Raw genomic sequence first — 23,741 nt, 5'->3', positions numbered from 1 at the left:
TTTGACGCGAAGCGTCCACTAGTTGTTGACGCGGGCAATCCACTACTTCAAAACGTTGACGCGTCGCGTCCACTTGTCGACGCCGATGTTCTTCCTCATGACCAGAAGACGAAAACCGTTCAACCAAACTTCTCTGACGTGACTCATCAAAATCAACCTGATGTTGAACACTATGACTGGGAGACCGCCTAAGCGATAACTCGTCAGCACCAGAGACCATCGATCGCCTGTGCGATAACTGGTCTGACGCCTGACGTCCAGACATACTGCCAACACCTGGTTGAAAAGAATCTATAAACGACGAGAGTTGTTCTTTCATAGTCACAAGCATAGACCAGTTAGGACCTACAGAATTCCTTAAAGGAACATTCGTTCCAACGTCACCACGTATTTTGGGAGAAGAAAGCCAATCTGAAGGAAGAGGAGGAGCATGAATCATAACAAGGTCTGAATCGGAAGGAATCTTATCAACACGAATACGGTGATCTGGACGCTTAGCCGGAGTGCAAGCAATGGGAGAACGGAAACGTTCCGGTGAGTCCCACGAACTACATCCTGGACGCACAGGCGATTCCTGACGCTGAGTAACTTCATGCGTCAGTTTAAGCGGTCTTGACGCGCGACGCCAGATCTCACTACCCGACCCTTCATCAGAAGACGGGGATAACGCATGAACCTCATCTTTCCTACGATGAGGGTGAACGGCCTGAGTAACGGCAACAGGAACGTTCGAGGGGACGTCTGCACGATTGATGACGCTTCTTGTTCCCTTAAGCCGTTCGACATTACTTCTCCCATGGGTTCAAGAGCTCGAAAGAGGTCTTAGGCTAGGTGAACGACAAGATCACGCAGACGCACCCTCCACAACACTAAACACATTAGAAACACTTTTCACATTACCGAGAGATTCACGACTTTTCGGTACACTTACTTCAGACACCGAAACACTTTCCACAGTTCCGACAGAGTCACGGTTTTTCAGTACCTTTAACTCAGAAAAAATCGTATTTCTATCTGCCGCTAAGGACTCGACTTTCTCACCAAGAGTCAAAATAGCGGTAAACATGTCTTTCATAGTAGGTTCCTGATCCACCACCACGGGGGAAGGAATAGGATTAGGAACATTAACATTAGGTAAGGCTCTATCCACAGATCGTGAAGAACTACGCCTAACTCTATCCCTCTCTAGTCTCCTAACATAACGTTCGTATGTTACAAAATCATCATCCGTTAAAGAAAGACACTCATTACATCTATCATCAAATGAACAAAATTTACCCCTACATTTCACACAAAAATTATGAGGATCAATAGATCCCTTAGGAAGTCTAGTACGACACCCTTCACTAACACACCATTTTGAATGGTTACGTGAAAGACCGACGAGAAAAAAATAAGGGAAATATTAAGAAAGATAACCTCAAACAAAAAGATTTCAAGATTAGAATAAAGAGAAAACAATTAACGATAGCTTAAACTCAGAAAAGAACGTTGTACATCACCAAACGACTTCCCAAAAGAGTAAAACCACGAGAGTGAACTTCAATATGACAGTCAGCTAGGCGTGCAGAAGAAGAACTGAAGGTGTGTTGTTGTTCCACCTGAACTACCGCTAGAGTGCGGGTATACACCTGCCGTATCTTCGATAGCGCGAGATTTTGAATTTCTGCCAGGGCGTCAGGGGACTTCAGCTCTTTATATAACCAGCGGTTAAGTTTTATATTTAAAAATCTGTTTTGATGGTGTGACTGTTTTTAAAATATTTTATTTCAATTGTTCATTATTTCTCATATTGTTTATATATTTTCTTATTTCCTTTCCTCACTGGACTATTTTTCCCCGTTGGAGCCCTTGGGCTTATAGCATCTTGCTTTTCCAACTACGGTTGTAGCTTTGCTAGTAATACATACATACATATACCAAGGCACTTCCCCCAATTTTGGGGGGGTAGCCGACATCAACAAATGAAACAAAACAAAAAAGGGGACCTCTACTCTCTACGTTCCTCCAGCCTAACAAGGGACTAAACCAAGTTCAGCTGGTACTGCTAGGGTGCCACAGCCCACCCTCCTAGTAGTAATAATAATAATAATAATAATAATAATAATAATAATAATTATAATTCGTTGGCCGTGGCAATATCAATACTTTCAACGAGATTAATTGTACTTTTCCTCGACAGGTTTTCTCTTCCCATGAAGGTAGTTGCAATTGCCATCGTGGCATTTGCTGTCTTCCAAACAGGTGAGCTGCTTTTATTTATCTGATCTATTTTCATATTTACTTTTTGAATGATGTGACATATCTCGAACAACTTTGCTATCATGCTTGCCTCTTGAAGTAAATAGATGTAAAGTCATAAAGCATAAATAGGAGACTCTCATCCCAATTTGATTTATTATTGAATATTAAATTCTTTCTGACGTCAAACTTGGTGGGATCACTGACGCTGACAAAAGCTTGATGCAGCAATGTTGCTGTAGAACAGATGAAGCAATGTTGCTGTAAGCTATATTATTCCCAATTCTTCCATTTGAATACCTGAAGTCTAAAAGATTTTGTTGTTGGTGTCAATTAGTGAAGGTAGCGTATCAGGCAGAAAAAAAACCGTACTAATTATTAAACAACTTAATAACTCTCTCTCTCTCTCTCTCTCTCTCTCTCTCTCTCTCTCTCTCTCTCTCTCTCTCTCTCTCTCTCTCTCTCTCTCTATATATATATATATATATATATATATATATATATACTGTATATATATATATAAAATTATATATAGATACATATGTGTACATACTGTATATGTATATAGAGCATATCTATCTATCTATCTATCTATCTACTTATACATACATATATACATACTGCATATACAGTATATATACATATATACATATATATATATATATATATATATATATATATATATATATATATATATACACACACACACTTATATAAATGCATGTATATACATACATACATATATATAAATATATATATATATATATATGTATGTATGTGTATATATATATATATATATATATTATGCGTCCACACCAAGAATTGCCTAGATATGAATGTGAAAGATCTTATGAACGCATTATATAATTCCCTGCTTAATACATCTGCAATGTACATGTCTTGAATCAAGATTGTTTATACAGGATCATTTATTCCTCACATCATCTTATTATTTCTTCAGGTTACTGCTTGGAGTGTTACCTTGGGGACGAGGGGACTACCATAACGACACCTTGCCCTGGTTCCTGCATGAAGGCAACCGGGAAGTTTAGTGAGTTCGCAAAAAATGTTTTCCTTAGTGTAAAGCCATTACCGGGTCTCTTTCAATATTTCCATTAGAAATATTCATATGTATTCGTTGGGGTTGTTGTGGCCTGACTGGTTTGCCAGACAGGGGTTCGAGTCACGCTCAGACTCGTTAGTACCATTAGTGTCTGCAACCTTAACATCTTTGTGAGCTCAAGTTGGGGTTTTGGGGATGCCTAAAGGTCTATCTGCTGAGTCAACAGTAACAACTGCCTGGCCCTCCCTGGTCCTAGCTCAGATAGAGAGGAGGCTTGGGGGCTGATCATGTATCATATGGTCAGTCTCTAGGACATTGTCCTGATTGCTAGGGCAATGTCACTGTCCCTTGCCTCTGCCATTCATGAGCGACCTTCAAACCTTTAAATAGAATAGCGATGATTAATTTTGAAAGCTTTATAAAATATCTGTCGAGTTCTTTTATGTAATAAAAAAAAAAAAAAAGTCATACATTCAAAATTACAACCCATACAAAAATCTTGAAGAAAATTTTCTTTAAAACAATGATAAATTATATAAACCCTACCAGTGATCGTTTCATACCAATCAGCTTCAATGTTTAAATTTCATCTCTTATACTTTCAGGAGCATATTAGATTTCTAGAAGCCATTTCTCTGACTGGCGGAAATTTACCATCCCAAAGAAAAATACACTATTTATTTCAATGATATATGAATAAGATTCTTTATTTTTTAAAGACTGGTTTCCATGACGAATTGGTAGCTCCGATCCCTTGATCTGGAGGGTATTTGTTAAAGATTTCTATCATTCACTGGTGGTTACTCAACCAATTGCTGACCTTAACCAGACAATAACTCTTAAAAAATCACTAGAATTTCATCGAGCATATACTGCTCATGATGCGTGCGCAATTTATGCTGCCATGAAATCCTTTCTTCATTGCACTAATTACACATGGCATAAAATAACCTTCTTATTTAAATTAGACGAGCTTTATATTTTATTCCTATATTCCAATCTTTATTTATGCAACTCATGGTTAATCTTTCTTTCTTAACAGAAGATAGCGACGAAGTCTCGGTTTACGACTGTTACATTTTGAAACATGCAGAAGAATGTTCGTCGGGCACATATCAGGAAGTCACAGCTGAAATCTGCTATTGCAACACTGATATCTGCAACAGTTCCTCTGTCAGTACAGTGGCCCTACCTCTCCTCTTAGGAGCCCTTCTCATGAAGATGGTGATTTAATCCCATTACAAAACATGAAATAACAACAATAGCAATAATGATAATAAATTAGCAACATTGGGGAATAACATCAACAAAACATGAGTGAGAATACTCATGGGATTCTAAACAAATGAATCACCATCTAAAGTTCAACTATATCTATGAATGATCAGTGGTTCAGTCACCTTGAGCACTTTCAAAAACCTCAAAAAGGAAATAAGCATTGTTTATATCTTTCAAAGTAATTTTTCAAGAACACACAGACCTTGCCCATTTTCTAAGCTTTTGTAAACCAATGTATAAATTTATGAGAATAAATTATCTTTCCCAGTTTTATCTAATCTTTTAATGGCATATTCTTGTTATGCATTCTTAACAATATCTTCAATTAGTGAACACACACATACAGTAAGTATATACATACATACACACACACACACATATATATATATATATATATATATATATATATATATATGTGTGTGTGTGTGTGTGAAGACAAACACACACACACACACACATATATATATATATATATATATATATATATATATATATATATATATACATATATATGTGTGTGTGTGTGTGTGAAGACAAACATATATATATATATATATATATATATATATAAATATATATATATATATATATATATAGATATATATATATACAGTATATATATATATATATATATATATATATATGTGTGTGTGTGTGTGTACACAAACACACACACACACACACACATATATATATATATACATATATATATGTATATATGTGTGCGTATATATATATATAATATATATATATATATATATATATATATATATATATATATATATATATTTCCACACACCCAACCAACCAGGTGCCCTAATGAGGTACAACTCGCTGACGCAGAAGGCAGTGAGTGCTCTTACCAAGGTACATCAAGAAATACAATCACAACTTGGGATCTTCAGAGGCATGATTTTAGATAGCTTCCTTTAATTTATTGATATATTATACACACACACACAATATATATATACACACACACACACACATATATATATATATATATATATATATATATATATATATATATATATATATATATATATAAAATCAAGCGACCATAAAAGAGTGAGAAGCTAAATTATTTCAGATCTAAGGGAAAAAAAAGAGAAAATTTTATTAAAATAAATTAAATAAACTCTCCTGTAATAAGGGAAAAATTAGTAAAGCAATAAAAAATATGTTCTCCCAGTTACATAATGAAATGGAAGCAAATAAAGAAGAAATGACCAGTAATTTAACAAAGTTAGTGGAATCAGCACAAGAAATAGGTGGAAAAGTTCATAAATAAGATCAAGGAAAAAGAATAGAAAACCAAAAAACCTAATAAAGAAAGGAGGGTAAAATCCAAGAGATGAAAAAGAATTAGTGGAACTACCCAAACAATAAATACACAGAATTCAAAAGACATTAGTAAACACAAAAGGTCAAAATTGAGGAAACACTAAAGAAAGGAAGAAGCATCACATCGATGTAAAAGAAGACTTGGAATCAGGAGCCAGCGGATGTTTGCTTTAAGGGATAAAAATGGAAATATTATCAACAATAGAGAAGGAATGATAAAAAGTGCAGAGGATTTCTAAGTAATGTTATACAATAGTGGTATAAGAAGTAACTTTGCCAATAGAAATAGTGAAACGCCTGAGCCAGAACCAAAAGTAACAGTGGGAGAGGTAAAGAAAGCATTAAAAGGCATAAAAAGAGGCAAAGCACCAGGAGAAAATGGACAAGCATTTTATTTAATAATAGATGAAGGAGATTTCATAGCTGTAAAACTAGCTAAACTTTACACAAAATGTCTGCTGTGTTACTAGAAGAGACGAAATAAATAAATCAGGATATAATAGGAATGATTGAAATTGGAACTGGAGAATCTTTTAAAGTTACATTTCTACTTTAAAGGACATGAAAGGAACGAAGAAAATGGAGTGGGTTTTCTTAATGATAAAAATCTTCCGTTAACATTGATAAATTTTGTATTATTGGTGATAAAATTGCAGGATTGTTTATCAAACTAAATAAGAAGTATAAACTGAAGATCATTCACACATGGGAACCAATAACACCCCATAAAGAGGAATCCATCTGGAGAGATCTTTGAAAAAAAAAAAACACTTAGATTTGTTTCAAGTGATTTCAGTACTAAAGTTGGTTAAAAGAAGAGGAGAATCAGCAGTAGGTAAATTTGGAATAGGCATAAGAAATGACAGATATGCTTGAAGAAATTGCTGGATGAAAAATTTTAAAATCATGTACAGTTTTTCTTATAAAAAGGAACATACAAAATGGATATGGAGAAGCCCAAATGGAGAAACTAAAAACGAAATAGATTTCTATTTTTTTTGAGTTAGAAACTTAATTTAGTTAAAAATGTAAGTGTTACACAAGTTAAAGTCAAGCAACCATAGAATGGTGAGAAGTAAACTCTGTCCAGATCTAAGGAAATAAAAAGAAAAAATAATTTCAAGAAAGAATATAAACACTCCTATAATAAGAGAAAAATTTGACGAAGTTAATGTAGCAATACAGAATACGTACCCCCAGCTACATGATGAAACGGAAGCAAGTAAAGAAGAAATTAATAGAAATTTAACAAAGTGCTTAAACTAACGCTTTCCTGCATTAAGATATTATTCACCTCTTCATGGTACATTGCAAAGTGATTTACAAGTGAAGGACGTTAATGAGTGAGCAATAAGAAAATGAAAGAAAACTCTTATCGGCTAACTAGCATAATAGTAATGTACCCTGAAGATATTAAGTTAAAATACACGAAAGCGTTAAGGCAGGTTTACACGGTCGAGCAGCTCGCCGAGCCCGGTTGTCGAACCTACTTGTAGAACGGCTCGAAGAGCTTTCAGTCAGTACATCGAGCCTCAGTGTGCCTCGTGCTAAAACAACGTCAACATGTCTCTCGACCAGGACGATTTGATAGCCATTGCTTTAGCAGTGGCACTAAGAAGGGAAAAAAAAAAGATCAAAGTGGAGGAAGGATTGGCAACTAAAAAGAGAGAAATTTTCACACACCAACTTGCTTATTGCTTTAAAATTAAGGCATTAAAATTAGTTCTTTCAATATTTCATGCAGAGCCGCTATTCCTTTGTTTCTGGCTACTTTATTGGAATAGTCTTTTGATTTAACTTTCCATAAAGCTGGATGAGCCCGATATGTATGTATGAAATCAAAGTACGACTTCCTTCTCATTCTTGCTTTCATTAATGGGAGCCATTATTCATTTCTTTGATGATGTTTCCTCTAGCAGGTTTGAATAACAACTGAGGTTCGATACTCGACACCCGTTCACATGTTCACACCGCTCGTCAAACAATGTAGCTCCGCCCACAAAAGTCAAGATGAGCCTGACTTTCATCAAGCCGTTCGACGAGCGCGCTCGACAACCAAATAGCCCGTTTACAAGCTCGAACATCAATTCAAACACAGGGTTGTCGAGCCAGGCTCGACGAGCTGCTCGCCCGTGTAAACCCCGCTTTAGGCACTAAAATATTTCAATATTTCCTACTAACTTTTACTATACACATACATATACTTAAGAGTATACCTATATATAAGAGTGTAAATATAAGAGTGTCAGGATAATGATTATTACTAGCTAATGTACAACCCTAGTTGTAAAAGCAGGATGCTATACAGGGGAAATAGCCCAGTGAGGAAAGGAAATGAGAGTGTGCCTGAGTTTACACTCTAACAAGAGACCTATAGCCCAAGACAGTACAAGACAATCATACAGAGCTAATGGCACAATCCAATTTTGGAGACCTATGGTTTGATTTTGGAGTGCCCATCTCCTTGAAGAGCTGAAGACCATAGCTAAAGTCTCTTGTATCCTTAGCAAGAGGAAAAAACAATTACAGCGTAGTAGTTAAACCATTGAGTAACGAATAACTTTTTAGTTTATCTTAGTGTTGCCAGGTGTATGAGGAAAGAGAGAATGTGTGAAGATTAGGGCACACTATTCGATGTGTATATGTTTAGGCTGGCAAAAAAAAAAAAAAAAAAAAAAAAAAAAAGCCGTAACAAGAGAAGGATTTGATGTAGTATTATTTGGCCAATCACAGGACCCAATAACTCTAGCGCTAGTATTTCAATGGGTGTCTGGTACCTTGGCCAACCTACTGTGTGTGTATATATATATACATATATATATATATAGATATATGTATATTATATATATACAGTATATATATATATATATATATATATATATATATATATATATATATATATATATATATACTGTATATATATAATATACACATATATATATATATATATATATATATATATATATATATATATATATATATTAGATGGAGGAGATTTCATAGTAGTAAAACTAGCTGAACTCTAGACCAAATGTCGGCAAGAATGCTCTATACCTACAACTTGGAAATACTTTATTATTTTACTCCTTAAAAAAAAAGGGAGATACAAAAGACCTGAAAAATTACCGCCCAATTAGTTTACTCTCCGTGATATATAAAATATTTACAAAGGTCATATTATGCCGAATAGAAAGACAACTAGACCTTGATCAACCAAGAGAACAGGCAAGCTTTAGAAGTGGGTATCCAATATCTGACCATATTCATGCAATTAACTGGCTGATAGAATAATCAACAAAGTATGTCAAACCACTATGTATGGCATTTATAGACTATGAGAAAGCTTTTGATTTTGTCAAATCCTCAGCAGTAATGAAAGCCCTTCAAAGACAAAGAATATAGGTAGCAGGTCGACTAGGACACCAGCCACCCGTTGAGATACTACCGCTAGAGAGCTATGGGGTCTTTTGACTGACCAGACAGTGCTACATTGGATCATTCTCTCTCGTTACGGCTTATTTTCCCTTTGCTTACACACACACACACACACACACACATACCAAATAGCCTGGCCTATCCTTTACATAGTTTCCCCTGTTCTCATACACCTGACAACACTAAGATTAACAAATAATTCTTCTTCACCAAGGGGTTTACTGCACTGGAATTATTCAGTGCCACTTTCCTCTTGGTAAGGGTAGAAGAGACTCTTTAGCTATGGTAAGCAGCTCTTTTAGGAGAAGGACATTCCAAATTGAAACCATTATTCTCTGGTCTTGGGTAGTGCTATAACCTCTGAACCATGGTCTTCCACTGTCTTGGGTTAGAGTTCTCTTGCTTTAGGGAACACTATTTATTTTAATGTTGTTACTCTTCCTAAAATATCTTAATTTTCTTTGTTACCATTTCTCACTACACTATTTTCCCTGTCAGAGCCCTGGGCTTATAGCATTCTCTTTTCCCAACTAGGGTTGTAGCTTAGCAAGTAGTAATAATAATAATAAATAATAATAATATTAATAATAATAATAGTAGTAGTAGTAGTAGTAGTAGTAGTAGTAGATGATGCTTATGTTAGAACACTTGGAGATATCTAAACAGGATATACAGCATCCTAAAACTACACATAGTGAGAATGTGCCAATTGAGAAAGGAGTTACAGGGAGAACCATCTCTCCTAAATTATTCACAGAATGCATATAAGAAGTTTTTAAGAATTTAGAGTGGAGACATGTAGGGATTATTATTAATGGGGAATGAATACCTTAACAACTCAAGATTTGCAGATGCCATGGTTTTATTTTGTGAATCATGGGAGAACTTGCAAAAGATGATTGAAATTCATTATGATTAAAACTAAGATAATCTTCAATGAAATTGCATACAATTAAGTTAGGGACGAATCTCTAGACATGGTAGTATTTAAGACAGACAGTAAGTGTACCCACAGGACACGAAATCGAAATTAAAAGAAGGATTAGTATAGGATGGAGAGAATTTGGTAAACAAAGTTATATTATGAAAATTAAAATGCCACTTTCTCTAAACCGAAAAGTATTTAATCAGATGACCAGACCAAATTCAACTAATACATCAGAAACTTGAAGTCTTACTAAAGCCTTAGAACCTAAGCTAGTTACATCTCAAAGATCTATGGAAAGAATAAAGATAGGAATGACACTAAGAGACAGAAAAGGAGCAACATTGTTAAGAGGAAAATTAAAGTAGATGATATTGTAACATGTAAGAAAAATAAATGGTCATGGGCGTGACATATAATGAGAATAACTGACAATAGATGGATATTAAGAATAACCCAACGGGTCCCTAGAGATCACAAAAGAAGCACAAGAAGGACGAGTAGACGATGGATTGACGAACAAAGAAAGTTTACTGGTGTGGACTGGCAGAGAAAAACTATACACAGACACAAGTGGTTGGACATGTTTGAGGCCTTTGATCTGCAGTGGACTAGTAACGGCTGATGATGATGCTATAGACCTAAAACATTGAGCCATTTCTCATAACATGGGGGGGGGGCGCTCTAGAAAAGAACACATCAGTCACTTCTGAATCTATCCTTCAACTGCTTAATCGTGGATAATTTCCTGCGCAGTAAAGTTTCTTATCATCAGTCGTTCATACACAAACTTAGTAAGTTCACCGGCAGGCCAAACTGCTTAAACAACTGAGTCAGTCATTCCTATCTGAATTCTTATAATTTTTTTATGTTGACTTTATTTTCTAATCTTTCAATCCACCATTACAACCCTTTATAGACATTTCCTTACTCCTACTAATGACGCCTCTGAATATTTTCACTTACCAATATCTGTTTTTTCTTTTTTTTTTCAATTTTCCCCACCCGCATAGCTTGTGTGAAACTAGGTTACGTAGTCATATTACAAATAACCCTTTTCCTACCAATTTTATAATAACTTTACAACACACTAGAATGAGAAAAAAATATCATCTAATCCGTGAACAGAAGAATGCCATTATTTTGCAATCATAAGCCCAACCTAAAAACTCTGCCATTAAAGGAAGATGCAGTGTATATACTGTATGTATATATGTATGTACGTATATATATATATATATATATATATATATATATATATATATATATATATATATATATATGTATATATATATATATATATATATATATATATATATATATATATATATATATATATATATATATTGTGTGTGTGTGTGTGTGTGTGTGTATTTCCGTGTGGTAGAATCTCAGGAAAGTTCGAGAAAAATTGCTAATGGTCTCATAAACTGACACCATTATTACATTAAGTAAATGAGAATGATCAAATCTTATTCAACTTCAAATAATTAACGATATAAACATTATTGAAACCATCTACAGTCACAACAATTGGTATTACATAGAATGAAGTCTATAAAACATCAAAGTTTGTGTTCAAACTATCCATACCTAAGCATATACCTGTTAACAATGCAGTATTTATAGGTATACTACTTTCGACAGATCGTACAATCAATTCTACCAAGGTTAGTTATACTGAGCTTTACATTCTGGCATTCAACAACACAACGAAATTACAGAACACAGACAAAACTAACAATTCGGAAGGTTCAATGCACGGCAAATATCCCGTGTGTAAAGAATTTAAAATTAGCTACTAATCATTATTCATTTCCTTGTTTCCTTTCTTCACTGGGCTATTCTCCCCGTTAAAAAGTACTTCATTCCACTACACTCGTTAGAGAGAGAGAGAGAGAGAGAGAGAGAGAGAGAGAGAGAGAGAGAGAGAGAGAGAGAGAGAGAGAGAGAGAATAAGGATAAGGATTTCCTTGTCGATTAATTACTAAATTCCTAATTTGCTGCACCAGTTTCAGGAATAGCTTAAGTAACCGCGCTTGAGAACACAAGCATTCTCACTTTGAAAAGAACAAGCCCTTTTGTTCACCTTGTTCGGCCCGAGTCTCGAACGCAGCTCCTCAGACAGTCAGTTAAAAGCGTTGCCAACTACAGGTAAATAAAATAAAATAAAAACTCCCAAGCATTCGAATGATCTTGTCGCTATTCGATTCGCTTACCAGATTAACCAGTTGCATCTCGACTCCGGATAGGTCTAACAACTCTGAAATAATTCGCCTAATAATTTGCTCATGTAAATACTGATAAGCCTTGTTACTGTGAGGTTAGTTTGCGATGTATATATAAATAAACGCCAGCTTTATTTTGGGTTGTCGGCACTGGTACAAAAACCTTTCCAATATAGTCCAAAATTATGAAAATTTACTACATTTCCAAAATTATTGATCGGTTGATTTTCGATTGCCACAAAACAAGGCTGGAACATGCAACACGAGCTCTCGAGTTGGCAGGCCGTACGTCCCCACACTAATCACCCAAAGATAGGTCTAGCATTATCGACTATCTCTTATAACTATAATCTGTGAAAGAAAGATAGAAAATTTCGTATTGATGTGGGAATGGATAAAAATAAAAACTTTTACCTTGCAAAGATAAGAACGTATGGTGCTAGAGTGTGGACGTGTTGTGTGGAGCTCTGTCATACACGCCCAGAATCGTGTTTTAGCTTTGTGTTTCTCGCTTAGAATATCATTAAAAATATATCAGTTAGTCTTATGAAGAAATCTAAGTGATAAGAAACAGTACAATATGTTTGCTCTTAACTCTGTCTGCCTATTATGTAATAACACCGAGGGAGAACGGAAAAATGGATAGTATGCGAATGTAATAGACTCTACCATAAGAAATGTGTGCATATAGTGACAGCCATCACTGATAACCTAGATTGGTTATGCCCACACTGCGTACGTGAAGCAAGACACAACAATTCAGCAATATCAAAATTAAAGGAAGATGTGAACGTGAGAGATCTGGCCCTGAATGAACAAGATGCGAAAATAGATGACTTGGAAAACAAACTTGCGGACCTTGGCGCAGACGCACCAAATTCCACCCAGACCACCGACCTCACTGAGAAAGTTGACATTCTTGCCACGAATATGGAATCAATTAAAGCTACAATTCAAACATTGATAGACCCAAACCGGGAGAAACAGACATTTGCTAACAAAGTTAAGGAAAAAAATCTGTTGATAATCATATCAACTAATACAACAACTAAAATTACTGAAAGAAAACACGAGGTTGAACAAGCAATTAGAGACATTCCTATACTTAACACGAGGTCAACTACGAATGGAAATGTTGTTGTAAACTTTGCAAACAATATGATCAGCGAAGAGGCGGCAAACAAAATTCAGACATTGGTGGCTGACACTGAAACGAGAAAAATCGGAAAACTAAAACCAAAAATAATGATATGCAATGTATACAATGATGAAGATGATGTAGTAAATGCTTTGATTCAAAGAAATCGCTGCCTGGACCAAATCCAAAATATAGAAGAGAAGATAAGTGTAGTCCTGGAGAAAAATGCCTCGGGGGGGGGGGGGGACACCCACTATGTGCTGAAAAGTGATCCTGAAGTTCGGAGAGCTATTCATGATAATAGGGACAAAGTTTCGTTACGATGGGGTATCTATAACATACGGGATAGGTACCACGTGATTACCTGCTACCACTGTCAGAACTATGGACATTTTGAAAAAGATTGCAAGTTTAAGAATGAAAATAAAGTCTGCAGGAGATGTTCAGGGAGACATTCCACCAGGGAGTGTAATTCGCAAGTGTCAAAGTGTATAAACTGCAAAGTTAAACAAACCAAGTGACCACACAGTAAATTCTAGACACTGCAAAGCTTTTGACTTGGAATTGAAAAGACTCGCGGAAACTGCTGATCATCGTTACTAGGGATGTCATAAACTGCGGCTATGTAAATATACAATCTGTAGGTAATAAGACTATTCAAATTCGAGAATTGATAAACGAGAAATATTTGGATATGCTAGCATTATCTGAAACTTGGTTAAATAACTTGGACAAGGCAAAGACCACTGAAATGAGGCCCCCCACACATGCCTTCTTTTACATACCGAGAGAAGGCAGGTCTGGTGGGGGTGTTGGACTCTTTATTCATAAAAGATACTCAAATCTCAAAATGTTGAAAAGAATTAGTGTAACAAGCTTTGAATATATAGAAAAAAAAACAGAAGAATATCCTTTCTAACAATCTACAAACCTCCTAGAACAAACACTAGTATCTTTTTTGAAATTTCGGTGTTCTCATTGATATGATTATCATGGAAAAAACGAATTAGTTATCTGTGGAGAGTTCAATTTTTGGATGTACGACGCATCAAATCCTAACGCATTGGCATTTAGTGAGTTACTAGAATCATATCGACTAGTGAATAATGTCGACTGTACAACTACTTTAACTGGGCATACGTCAGATTTAGTTCTAAGTGATGACACGAATAATGACCCCTTGGAGGAAAATAACTGGAGATGACATGCCCCTTGGGGAAGAATAACAGGGGATGACATGCCCCTTGGAGGAAAATAACTGGAGATCCCCTGATCCCTTGGTTGAAAAATAGCTGGAGATTCCCTGAACCCTTTGAAGAAATATAACTGGAGATGCCTTGATCTCTTAGAGGAAAAAGAACTGGATACGCAATGACCCCTTAAAGGAAAAATAACTGGATATGCCCTGACCACTTGGAGGAAAAATAACTGGAGATGCAATGACCCCTTGGAGGAGGAATAACTGGAAATTCCCTTACCTTTGGAGAAAAAAAAAAACTGATAATGTCCTCACCCCTTGGAGGAAAAATAACAGGAGATACCCTGACCCCTTGGAGGAAAATAACTGGAGATGACCTGACCCCTTGGGGAAAAATATGTGGAGAGTTGCCCTGATCCCATGGAAGAAAACTTACTGGAGATGCCCTGACCCCTTGAAGGATGAATAACTGGAGATGCCCTGACCCCTTGAAGGAAAAATAACTGGAGATGTCCTGATCCCTTGGAAGAAAAGTGACTGGATATGACCTGACCTCTTGGAGGAAAATTAACTGGAGATGCCCTGATCCCTTAGAGGAAAAATAACTGGAGATGCCCTGATCCCTTAGAGAAAAATAACTGGAGATGCCCTGATCCCTTGGAGGAAAAATAACTGGAGATGCCCTGACCCTTTGGAGGAAAATAACTGGAGATACCCTGACCCCTTGAAGAAAAATAACTGGAAATGCCCTGACCCCTTGGAAGAAAATAACTGGAGATGGCCTGACCCATTCGAGGAAACATAACTGGAGATGGGCTGTCCCGTTATAAGAAAAATAACTGGAGATGCCCTGACCCCTTGGAGGAAAAATAACTGGAGATGCCCTGATCCCTTGGAGGAGAATTAACTGGAGATGCCCTGTCCCCTTCGAGGAAAAATAACTGGAGATGCCCTGATCACTTGGAGGAAAAATAACTGGAGATGCCCTAACCACTTGGAGGAAAATAACTGGAGATGCCCTGTCCCCTTATGTCAGCCTGTTCAACATAAAATCATTTGCTGCAAGTTTGAACTTTTGAAGTTCTACTGATTCAACTACCTGATTAGTAAGACCATTCCACAAATTGGTCACAGCTGGAATAAAACTTTTAGAACACTGTGTAGTATTAAGCCTCATGATGGAGAAGGCCTGACTATTAGAATAAATCAGGATAGTCTTAAAACAAAAGCCTGACTACATAAGACAGATGGATGAAAGTATTCAACACATATAATCTGTTGCATTCAAGCACCAAATCATATCCCACATTCTGGGCAAAGACAGGACACTCTTAGGATCAAACTTCAACGCTCAAAGTGATATGATGACACCAGGTTCATTTTTCAGTATTATTATTATTATTATTATTATTATTATTATTATTATTATTATTATTATTATTATTATCTAAGCTACAACCCTACTTGGAAAAGCAAGATGCAATAAGCCTAAGGGCTTCAACAGAGAAAAATAACCCAGTGAGGAAAGGAAATAAGGAAATAGATAAACCACAAGAGAAGTAATGAACAATTGATGTAAAATATTCTTAGAACAGTAACAACATTAAAATAGATCTTTCATATATAAACTAAAAAACCTGAGCTGTGACTATCAGCTATGATGTTTTGTTCACCATTGGAATTTAATAATGATTTGCAAAATTAGGACAATGCAGAACTTGAAATTGAAAAAAATAAGCATTATAAAATGCGCCGTAAGATAGACGCTAACAATATGTAGTTGGTTATAAAGCTTGCAAGTTTCCTCAACGTGAATTCCTTGGGAATAGATCAACGAAGGAAGATTGAACGTGGAAAACTACTGCAATCGAGCGAAAAATTTTCCGATCATTTAAAAACTATGGGAAAACTAATTGCCATCAAGGGGAAAATATCTAAAACTTAGAAAACGCGTAACAGATAAAATAACTGATTTGATTATCAAGGTTTAAAACCTATACCATCACATTACCATAAGAAGTAATTAAAGCTTTTGTTATATATTGTGCATTCCTTGGAATTCGTGTTTTGAATAGGAATATTAGTTCATCAAGAAAAGCGAAGAAAATGAAAATTCTCGGAACGTGATTAATAAAAGTAATTTGAATAATTATATGTGTGTCATTATTCATTCTATCAATATAAACTATTAAATGCTCGTCAAATTTCAGTTACCTAACCTGTAAAATATTTGTTTGGTTGTTTTAATGTTATAAAGTTACATATTTGTCATCTAACATATTTTCCTAATAAATCCAAAAACAAAAAATAAAAAAGTTAAAGAAAAAACAAAGGATAAAGAATGTTTCTTTTATTTTCATGATCCTCAGTGAACTTTCCACTCGCGAGGGTCGTGGGCCACGGAGGCGTTGTACACGTCGGGTGACTTTATCTCTCTGAAATTAGGCCCCACCATATCCCCCCATACGGAGACCTGGGCACTATGGTATTATGAGAAGTCGTTACGTCTTTCTATCTAGATAACCAACATCCTCCACATCCCCTAAAACTTATAAGACCATACGTATGGCCCCTCCCTCTAGCAGTTTCGTGGCGAGTGCGAAGGAGTCTACAGCGACCTCTCCGATTCTTTTATTCAAGAATGTAAGTTTTGCTTTCGGAGGTCATACGATTATCGACTTCATTCTTCGTACTATTATTTGTGAGTGTGTTGTGTGTGTGTATTTATTCTCGATCTAAATTTGAATGTTGGTGTCTCCTGCACTACCGTTGCATATCTAGCAGACAACGGTATACTTCTAATTGGAGATTAACATCTGGCAGAGTAGACATGGAATATTCGCTTATGCCAAGACGATTTTTAACTTTGAAGGACTTCAAAATTTAGAGATTATACCGTATCAAGATTTTCAGATCCAATGATAAATTCATTTTTGCACTAGGTTTGCTGTACGAAACCTTCAAGCTCCCCCCGCCCCGAGCTTTTTGCTTTCTATTACCTCCTACTACATTTCGCAGCTTACAGAAAACATCCTTTTAAGGAATGTTAGTCAATATCATTATTCAAAATGTGTCCACATCTGAATGAAACAAGATAAGAAAGAGCATCAACGTGCAAGGCAAACTTCCACCGAAGGAAATACAGTGTGATCAATTAATTGATTTGGAGTTTTCTGGCAACATACGGTGTTAACATGAAACATAAATCTTGTCTTATAAATCCCCAGTTTAGTGATTTCCTGATGAAAAAAATAAAAAAGAAAACAAGGACCAAGAAAGCTTGCCAGTATTTATATTGTAAAAAAGTATATGGACTCTATTAGATCTTTAATGACTTCCTAGAACTGAAGAACGATTGCAAGATTCAATTCACTTTCGATTTATTATCTTTATGTATATTGAAAAGAAAAATTTCAGTGATTGTTATCGTTATCATTATTACTTGCTAAACTACAACCATAGTCAGAAAAAACAGGGTGCTATTTCAAGGGACTCCAACGCGGAAAGAAACCCAGTGAGGAAAGGAAATAAATAAGCTACACAAAAATTATGAACAATTGAAATATTTCAAGAACAGCAACATTAAAATAGATCGTAAGGGTACACTGGAGCTCACTATTCTATATTATTTCTCTTCCTCTTGTTGTTTCTTCAAAGTTTTTATATTTCATGTATGAGATATTTAGTTTAGTGTTTTATATTTTTAGTGTTCATGACTTTTATCTGTCTATTTCCTTTCCTCACTGGGCTATTGTTGGAGCCCTTGAGCTTATAGCATCCTGCTTTTCCAACAAGGATTGTAGCTTAGCAAGTAATAATAATAATAATAATAATAATAATAATAATAATAATAGTAATAATAATAATAATTTATAAAAACATAAAAAACAGAGGAAGAAAAATGAGGTAAAACAGTGCGCGAGTGTATCCTCAAGCAAGAGAACTCTACCCAAAGGCAGTTGACGACCTTGGTACAGAGGCTATGGCACTACCCAAGACTAGAGAACAATGATTTTATTTTGGAGTATCCTTCTAGATCTAGAAGAGCTGCTTACCACAGCTAAAGAGTCTCTTATATCCTTACCAAGAGGAAAATGGCAACTGAACAAAAACAGTGCAGCAGTTAACCCTTTGAGTAAAGAGGAATTGTTTGGTAATCTCATTGCTGTTAGGTGCATGACGACAGAGGAGAATGTGGAAATAGGACAGACTATTCTGTGTATGTGTAGACAAAGGAAAAAAGAGCCATTTCAGTTATTCATTATTGTGAATATTGGTCATTGGATGATACAATCCAACGTTTAGCAAATACCGAAGATTACATACTCTAAAATTCTGTAAGATGATAAAAACCATTGAGAGAGAGATTGATAATTATGCCTGAATCCTGCAAATTTCTTTTTTATACTTTTCAATCTCTTTTCAATGACATCATATGTGGAGACGTGAAATTGTGAATCCTTCTTTCAAGTTTTGACCTCACTAGAGCCCTAACCAAATAGTCTTATCGTTTCTCAATTGTACAAACCGTGTCACACGATCATACATAGTAATGACATTTCCTTTTTTGTATATATTATGCTTGTATCTTTGCTCTCCCCTCGCACTGATAAGGACCTGAAATAACATGTCTGTTTTTCTCACCATTAACTGTTAACCGGTGCGGTTGTCGGTTGAACATGAAATTGCCTGTTATGTTTCTTATGCCCTTTTTGCCTGGAGTTTATGTATATATAAACGGATGTTCTGTAATAAAGTTACTCACTTTTCATCCTACCTTCTTAGTCACAGCCTCTCTCGGCCCGTCACATTGGTGACCCCGGAAGTCGACTCGTTCCTCCCGCCTTCCACCCCCCCACCCCACCCTCCGTCATTGATAATATGGCGTACTCCACGGAAGTTGGCGCCGCACCATTGAAACTTTCGTCGTTCGCCAGCGGAGAGGCGTTTGCTTGGTTTCAGCGCGCAGAAGTCCAGTTCGGCAACAAGGGCGTGACTCGCTCAACCACCAAAGCAGATTATGTTCTCGCAGCGATACCCGAGGACACCTTCCCCGAAATATCCGACTGGTTTTGTGAACAAGGAGACACCCCAATAGCGTATGACGCCCTCAAAACATACCTTCTGCAGCAGTACTCGCCGTCGCCAGCCGCCCATATAGCAAAGCTTTTTTAGCTCTTTCCACAACCATTGCAGGACCAAAGGGCTTCGCTCGCCCTCAAGGAAATGACTACTATCGCTCGCCTGCAACCTGCCGCAGACGGCTCTCCTCGTGAGGTGAACCTACTTTGTGCCCTTTGGATACGCCGTTTACCCGAACCTGTATGTGCTGCCATACCCGATGTCGATAGTTTACCAATAATAGACTTGATGACCAAAGCCGACGCCCTTATGGACAGCCACTTCATGACTTTCAAGACCTCCATCAATACCTTCACTCCTGACAAAGAGGACGCCTATTCAATGTCAACCGAAGCTGATGTGAATGCCATAGGACATACACGCCTACCCCGTGATGCAGTCCGAAAGCATTCCTACTAAACATTCGTGGCAAAGAAGACAGGGACTCCAGCGATCGTCTAAAACCTGCTTATCTCCTGCCAAATGACCCACCTACAGTTCGCCTCTCTAGATCAGGGCGCTCTATTCAACATGTACAGGTTGAATACATGTACAGGGGGGAGCCATGTACCATCCGTGTGTCACACAATCGAACATAGTAACGACATTTCATTTTTTGTATATATTATGCTTGTATCTTCACTCTCCCCTTACACTGATAAGAACCTGAAATAACATGTCTGTTTTTCTCACCGTTAACCGTTAACCGGTGCGGTTGTCGGTTGAACATGAAATTGCGAGTTATGTTTTTATGCCCTTTTTGCCTGGAGTTTATGTATATATAAACGGATGTTCTGTAATAAAGTTACTCAGTTGCTTTCATCCTGCCTTCTTAGTCACTGCCTCTCTCAGCCCGTCACACAATCGTGTCCTAGTAACCTTACTGTTAAGAAATCGGACACTGTTCACAAACAGGTTACCAGGCCAGGCCACGGTAAGGAAACCCTCAGATATTAACTTCTGTCACCGTCGTTCAATTAGTTCGATATGCATGTTGCATAAGATTTTTCATAATTCTGATCATCCTTTGCATTAAAATTTTCCCTGACAGTTCCATCCTGTTCGTAATACTAAGCATACAGTTAATTCTAATAGGCAGGCCTTCTCCACCACGAGGCTCAATGCTACACAGTATTCAAGAAGTTTTATTCCAGCAGTGACCAAATTGTGGAATGATCTTCCTAATCGGGTAGTTGAATTGGTAAAACTTCAGAGGTTCAAACTTGCAGCAAATTATATAAGTCTTTTATGGCTTATATTTGAAATATCTGTTTTGATGTTGTGACTGTTTTTAAAATATTTTATTTCAATCGTTCATTATTTCTCATATTGTTTATCTATTTCCTTATTTCCTTTCTTCACTGGACTATTTTTCCCCGTTGGAGCTCTTGGGCTTATAGTATCTTGCTTTTCCAACTAGGGTTGTAGCTTTGCTAGTAGTAATAATAATAATAATAATAATAATAATAATAATAATAATAATAATAATATGGTAGTTCTGTAATTCTCAGACGAGGGGAAACGCAGTTTAATGAGGAACTGTAGTGCAAGCACAAATCGAAACATCATCTTCATCCAATCACCTTTAATACAGCGTTTCGGACAATTTGTCCATCATCAGGTTCTGTAAAGTTAAAAACATACAATGATACAAGCAATAAAAAACATTGGTAAAAGACATGAGAAAAATAAGATAATTTAAAATTATAAATAATTAATACTCAAAACACTTTTCTGCTGAAAGCAGTTATCTAGGTTTAGTTTGGGTTGAAATTTTCTATGTAAAATGTTTCCAATAATTTGTGTGTCCGAAGTGTAGTTCGGAATATGTGGGTAGTTCGACAAAATTGTTGTCTACCAGAACCTTTGAACATAGGGGCATTAGTTCAAGGACCCTTCTACCGCTAGGTAAGCCTTCTCATTTCTCTATAAGAGATCATTGCCATGGAGTGTGTAACACCAATTTTAATCATCTTGATTTTAGTATTATATGTAAAGCTCGATTTGAGACCGAGCTAAGAGTATTGGAAACATTTTACATAGAAAACTTCAACCCAAACTAAACCTAGATAACTCTGCTTTCAGCAGAAAAGAGTTTTAAGTATTATTTATTTATAATTTTAAATTATCTTATTTTTCTCATGTCTTTTACCAATGTTTTTTATTGCTTGTATCATTGTATGTTTTTAACTTTACAGAACCTGATGATGGACAAATTGTCCGAAACGTTGTAATAAAGGTAATTGGATGAAGATGATGTTTCGATTTGTGCTTGCACTACAGTTCCTCATTAAACTAATAATAATAATAATAATAATAATAATAATAATAATAATAATAATTCGTTGACTGTGGCAATATCAATACTTTCAACGAGATTAATTGTACTTTTCCTCGACAGGTTTTCTCTTCCCATGAAGGTAGTTGCAATTGCCATCGTGGCATTTGCTGTCTTCCAAACAGGTGAGCTGCTTTTATTTATCTGATCTATTTTCATATTTACTTTTTGAATGATGTGACATATCTCGAACAACTTTGCTATCATGCTTGCCTCTTCAAGAAAATAGATGTAGTCATAAAGCATAAATGGGAGACTCTCATCCCAATTTGATTTATTATTGATTATTAAATGCTTTTTGACGTCAAACTTGGTGGGATCACTGACGCCGACATAAGCTTGATGCAGCAATGTTGCTGTAGAACAGATGGAGCAATGTTGCCGCAAGCTATATTAATCCCAATGCTTCCATTTGAATAACTGAAGTCTAAAAGATTTTGTTGTTGGTGTCAATTAGTGAATATAGCGTATCATGCAAAAAAAAAATCGTACTGAATATTAAACAACTTAATAACACACACTCTCTCTCTCTCTCTCTCTCTCTCTCTCTCTCTCTCTCTCTCTCTCTCTCTCTCTCTATATATATATATATATATATATATACATATACATATATGTATATATAATATATATATACATATACATATATGTATATATATAATATATATATATACAAAATTATAGATCTATCTATATATATATATTATATATATACTGTATATATACATATAGATATATACTTTATATATACATATAAATATACTGTATATATGCATATATATGTATATATATAAAAATAATATATATATATATATATATATATATATATATATATATATATACAGTATATATATATATATATATATATATATATATATATATATATATATATATATATATTATGCGTATGAGCCGCACCAAGAATTGCCTAGATTTAAATGTGAAAGATCTTATGAACGCATTATATAATTCCCTGCTTAATCCATCTGCAATGTACATGTCTTGAATCAAGATTGTTTATACAGGTTCATTTATTCCTCACATCATCTTATTATTTCTTCAGGTTACTGCTTGGAGTGTTACAAAGGGGGCGAGGAGACTACCACAAAGACACCTTGCTCTGGTTCCTGCTTGAAGGCAACAGGGATGTATAGTGAGTTCGCAAAAAATGTTTTCCTTAGTGTAAAGCCATTACCGGGTCTCTTTCAATATTTTCATTAGAAATATTCATATTTATTTGTTGAGGGTTGTTGTGGCCTGATTGGTAACCTCTCTGTCTGGCAGACTCGTTAGGGCCATTAGTGTCTGCAACCTTACCATCCTTGTGAGCTAAGGTTGGGGGTTTTGGGGGGTGCCTATAGGTCTATCTGCTGAGGCAACAGCAGCCACTGCCTGGCCCTCCCTGGTCCTAGCTTGGATGGAGAGGAGGCTT

At 35.9% G+C, this 23,741-nt stretch overlaps 2 protein-coding genes and 1 long non-coding RNA gene across 3 annotated transcripts in view; 2 read left to right on the top strand and 1 right to left on the bottom strand.

Annotated features, from left to right (window-relative positions):
* Nucleotides 1-23,741, top strand: part of LOC137615365 (uncharacterized) — a 68,588-nt gene that overhangs the window by 3,700 nt on the left and 41,147 nt on the right. The window lies entirely within an intron of this gene.
* The window catches only part of LOC137615371 (uncharacterized), a 59,723-nt gene that overhangs the window by 3,767 nt on the left and 32,215 nt on the right, over nt 1-23,741 (bottom strand). The gene's annotated exons all lie outside the window — the stretch shown is intronic.
* LOC137615370 (uncharacterized) overlaps nt 17,419-23,741 on the top strand; it is a 7,511-nt gene continuing 1,188 nt past the window's right edge. Inside the window, exons 1-3 of the mRNA XM_068345188.1 lie at nt 17,419-17,493; nt 22,373-22,434; nt 23,373-23,462. Coding sequence (XP_068201289.1) covers nt 17,492-17,493; nt 22,373-22,434; nt 23,373-23,462 — 154 coding nt within the window. The 5' untranslated portion in view covers nt 17,419-17,491. The remainder of the gene's footprint in view (nt 17,494-22,372; nt 22,435-23,372; nt 23,463-23,741) is intronic.

This window comes from Palaemon carinicauda, chromosome 21, assembly GCF_036898095.1.
Source record: "Palaemon carinicauda isolate YSFRI2023 chromosome 21, ASM3689809v2, whole genome shotgun sequence".
Lineage (NCBI taxonomy): Eukaryota > Metazoa > Arthropoda > Malacostraca > Decapoda > Palaemonidae > Palaemon > Palaemon carinicauda.
Note: the sequence above shows the minus strand (reverse complement) of the source record. Positions and strands in the feature narration are given on the sequence as shown.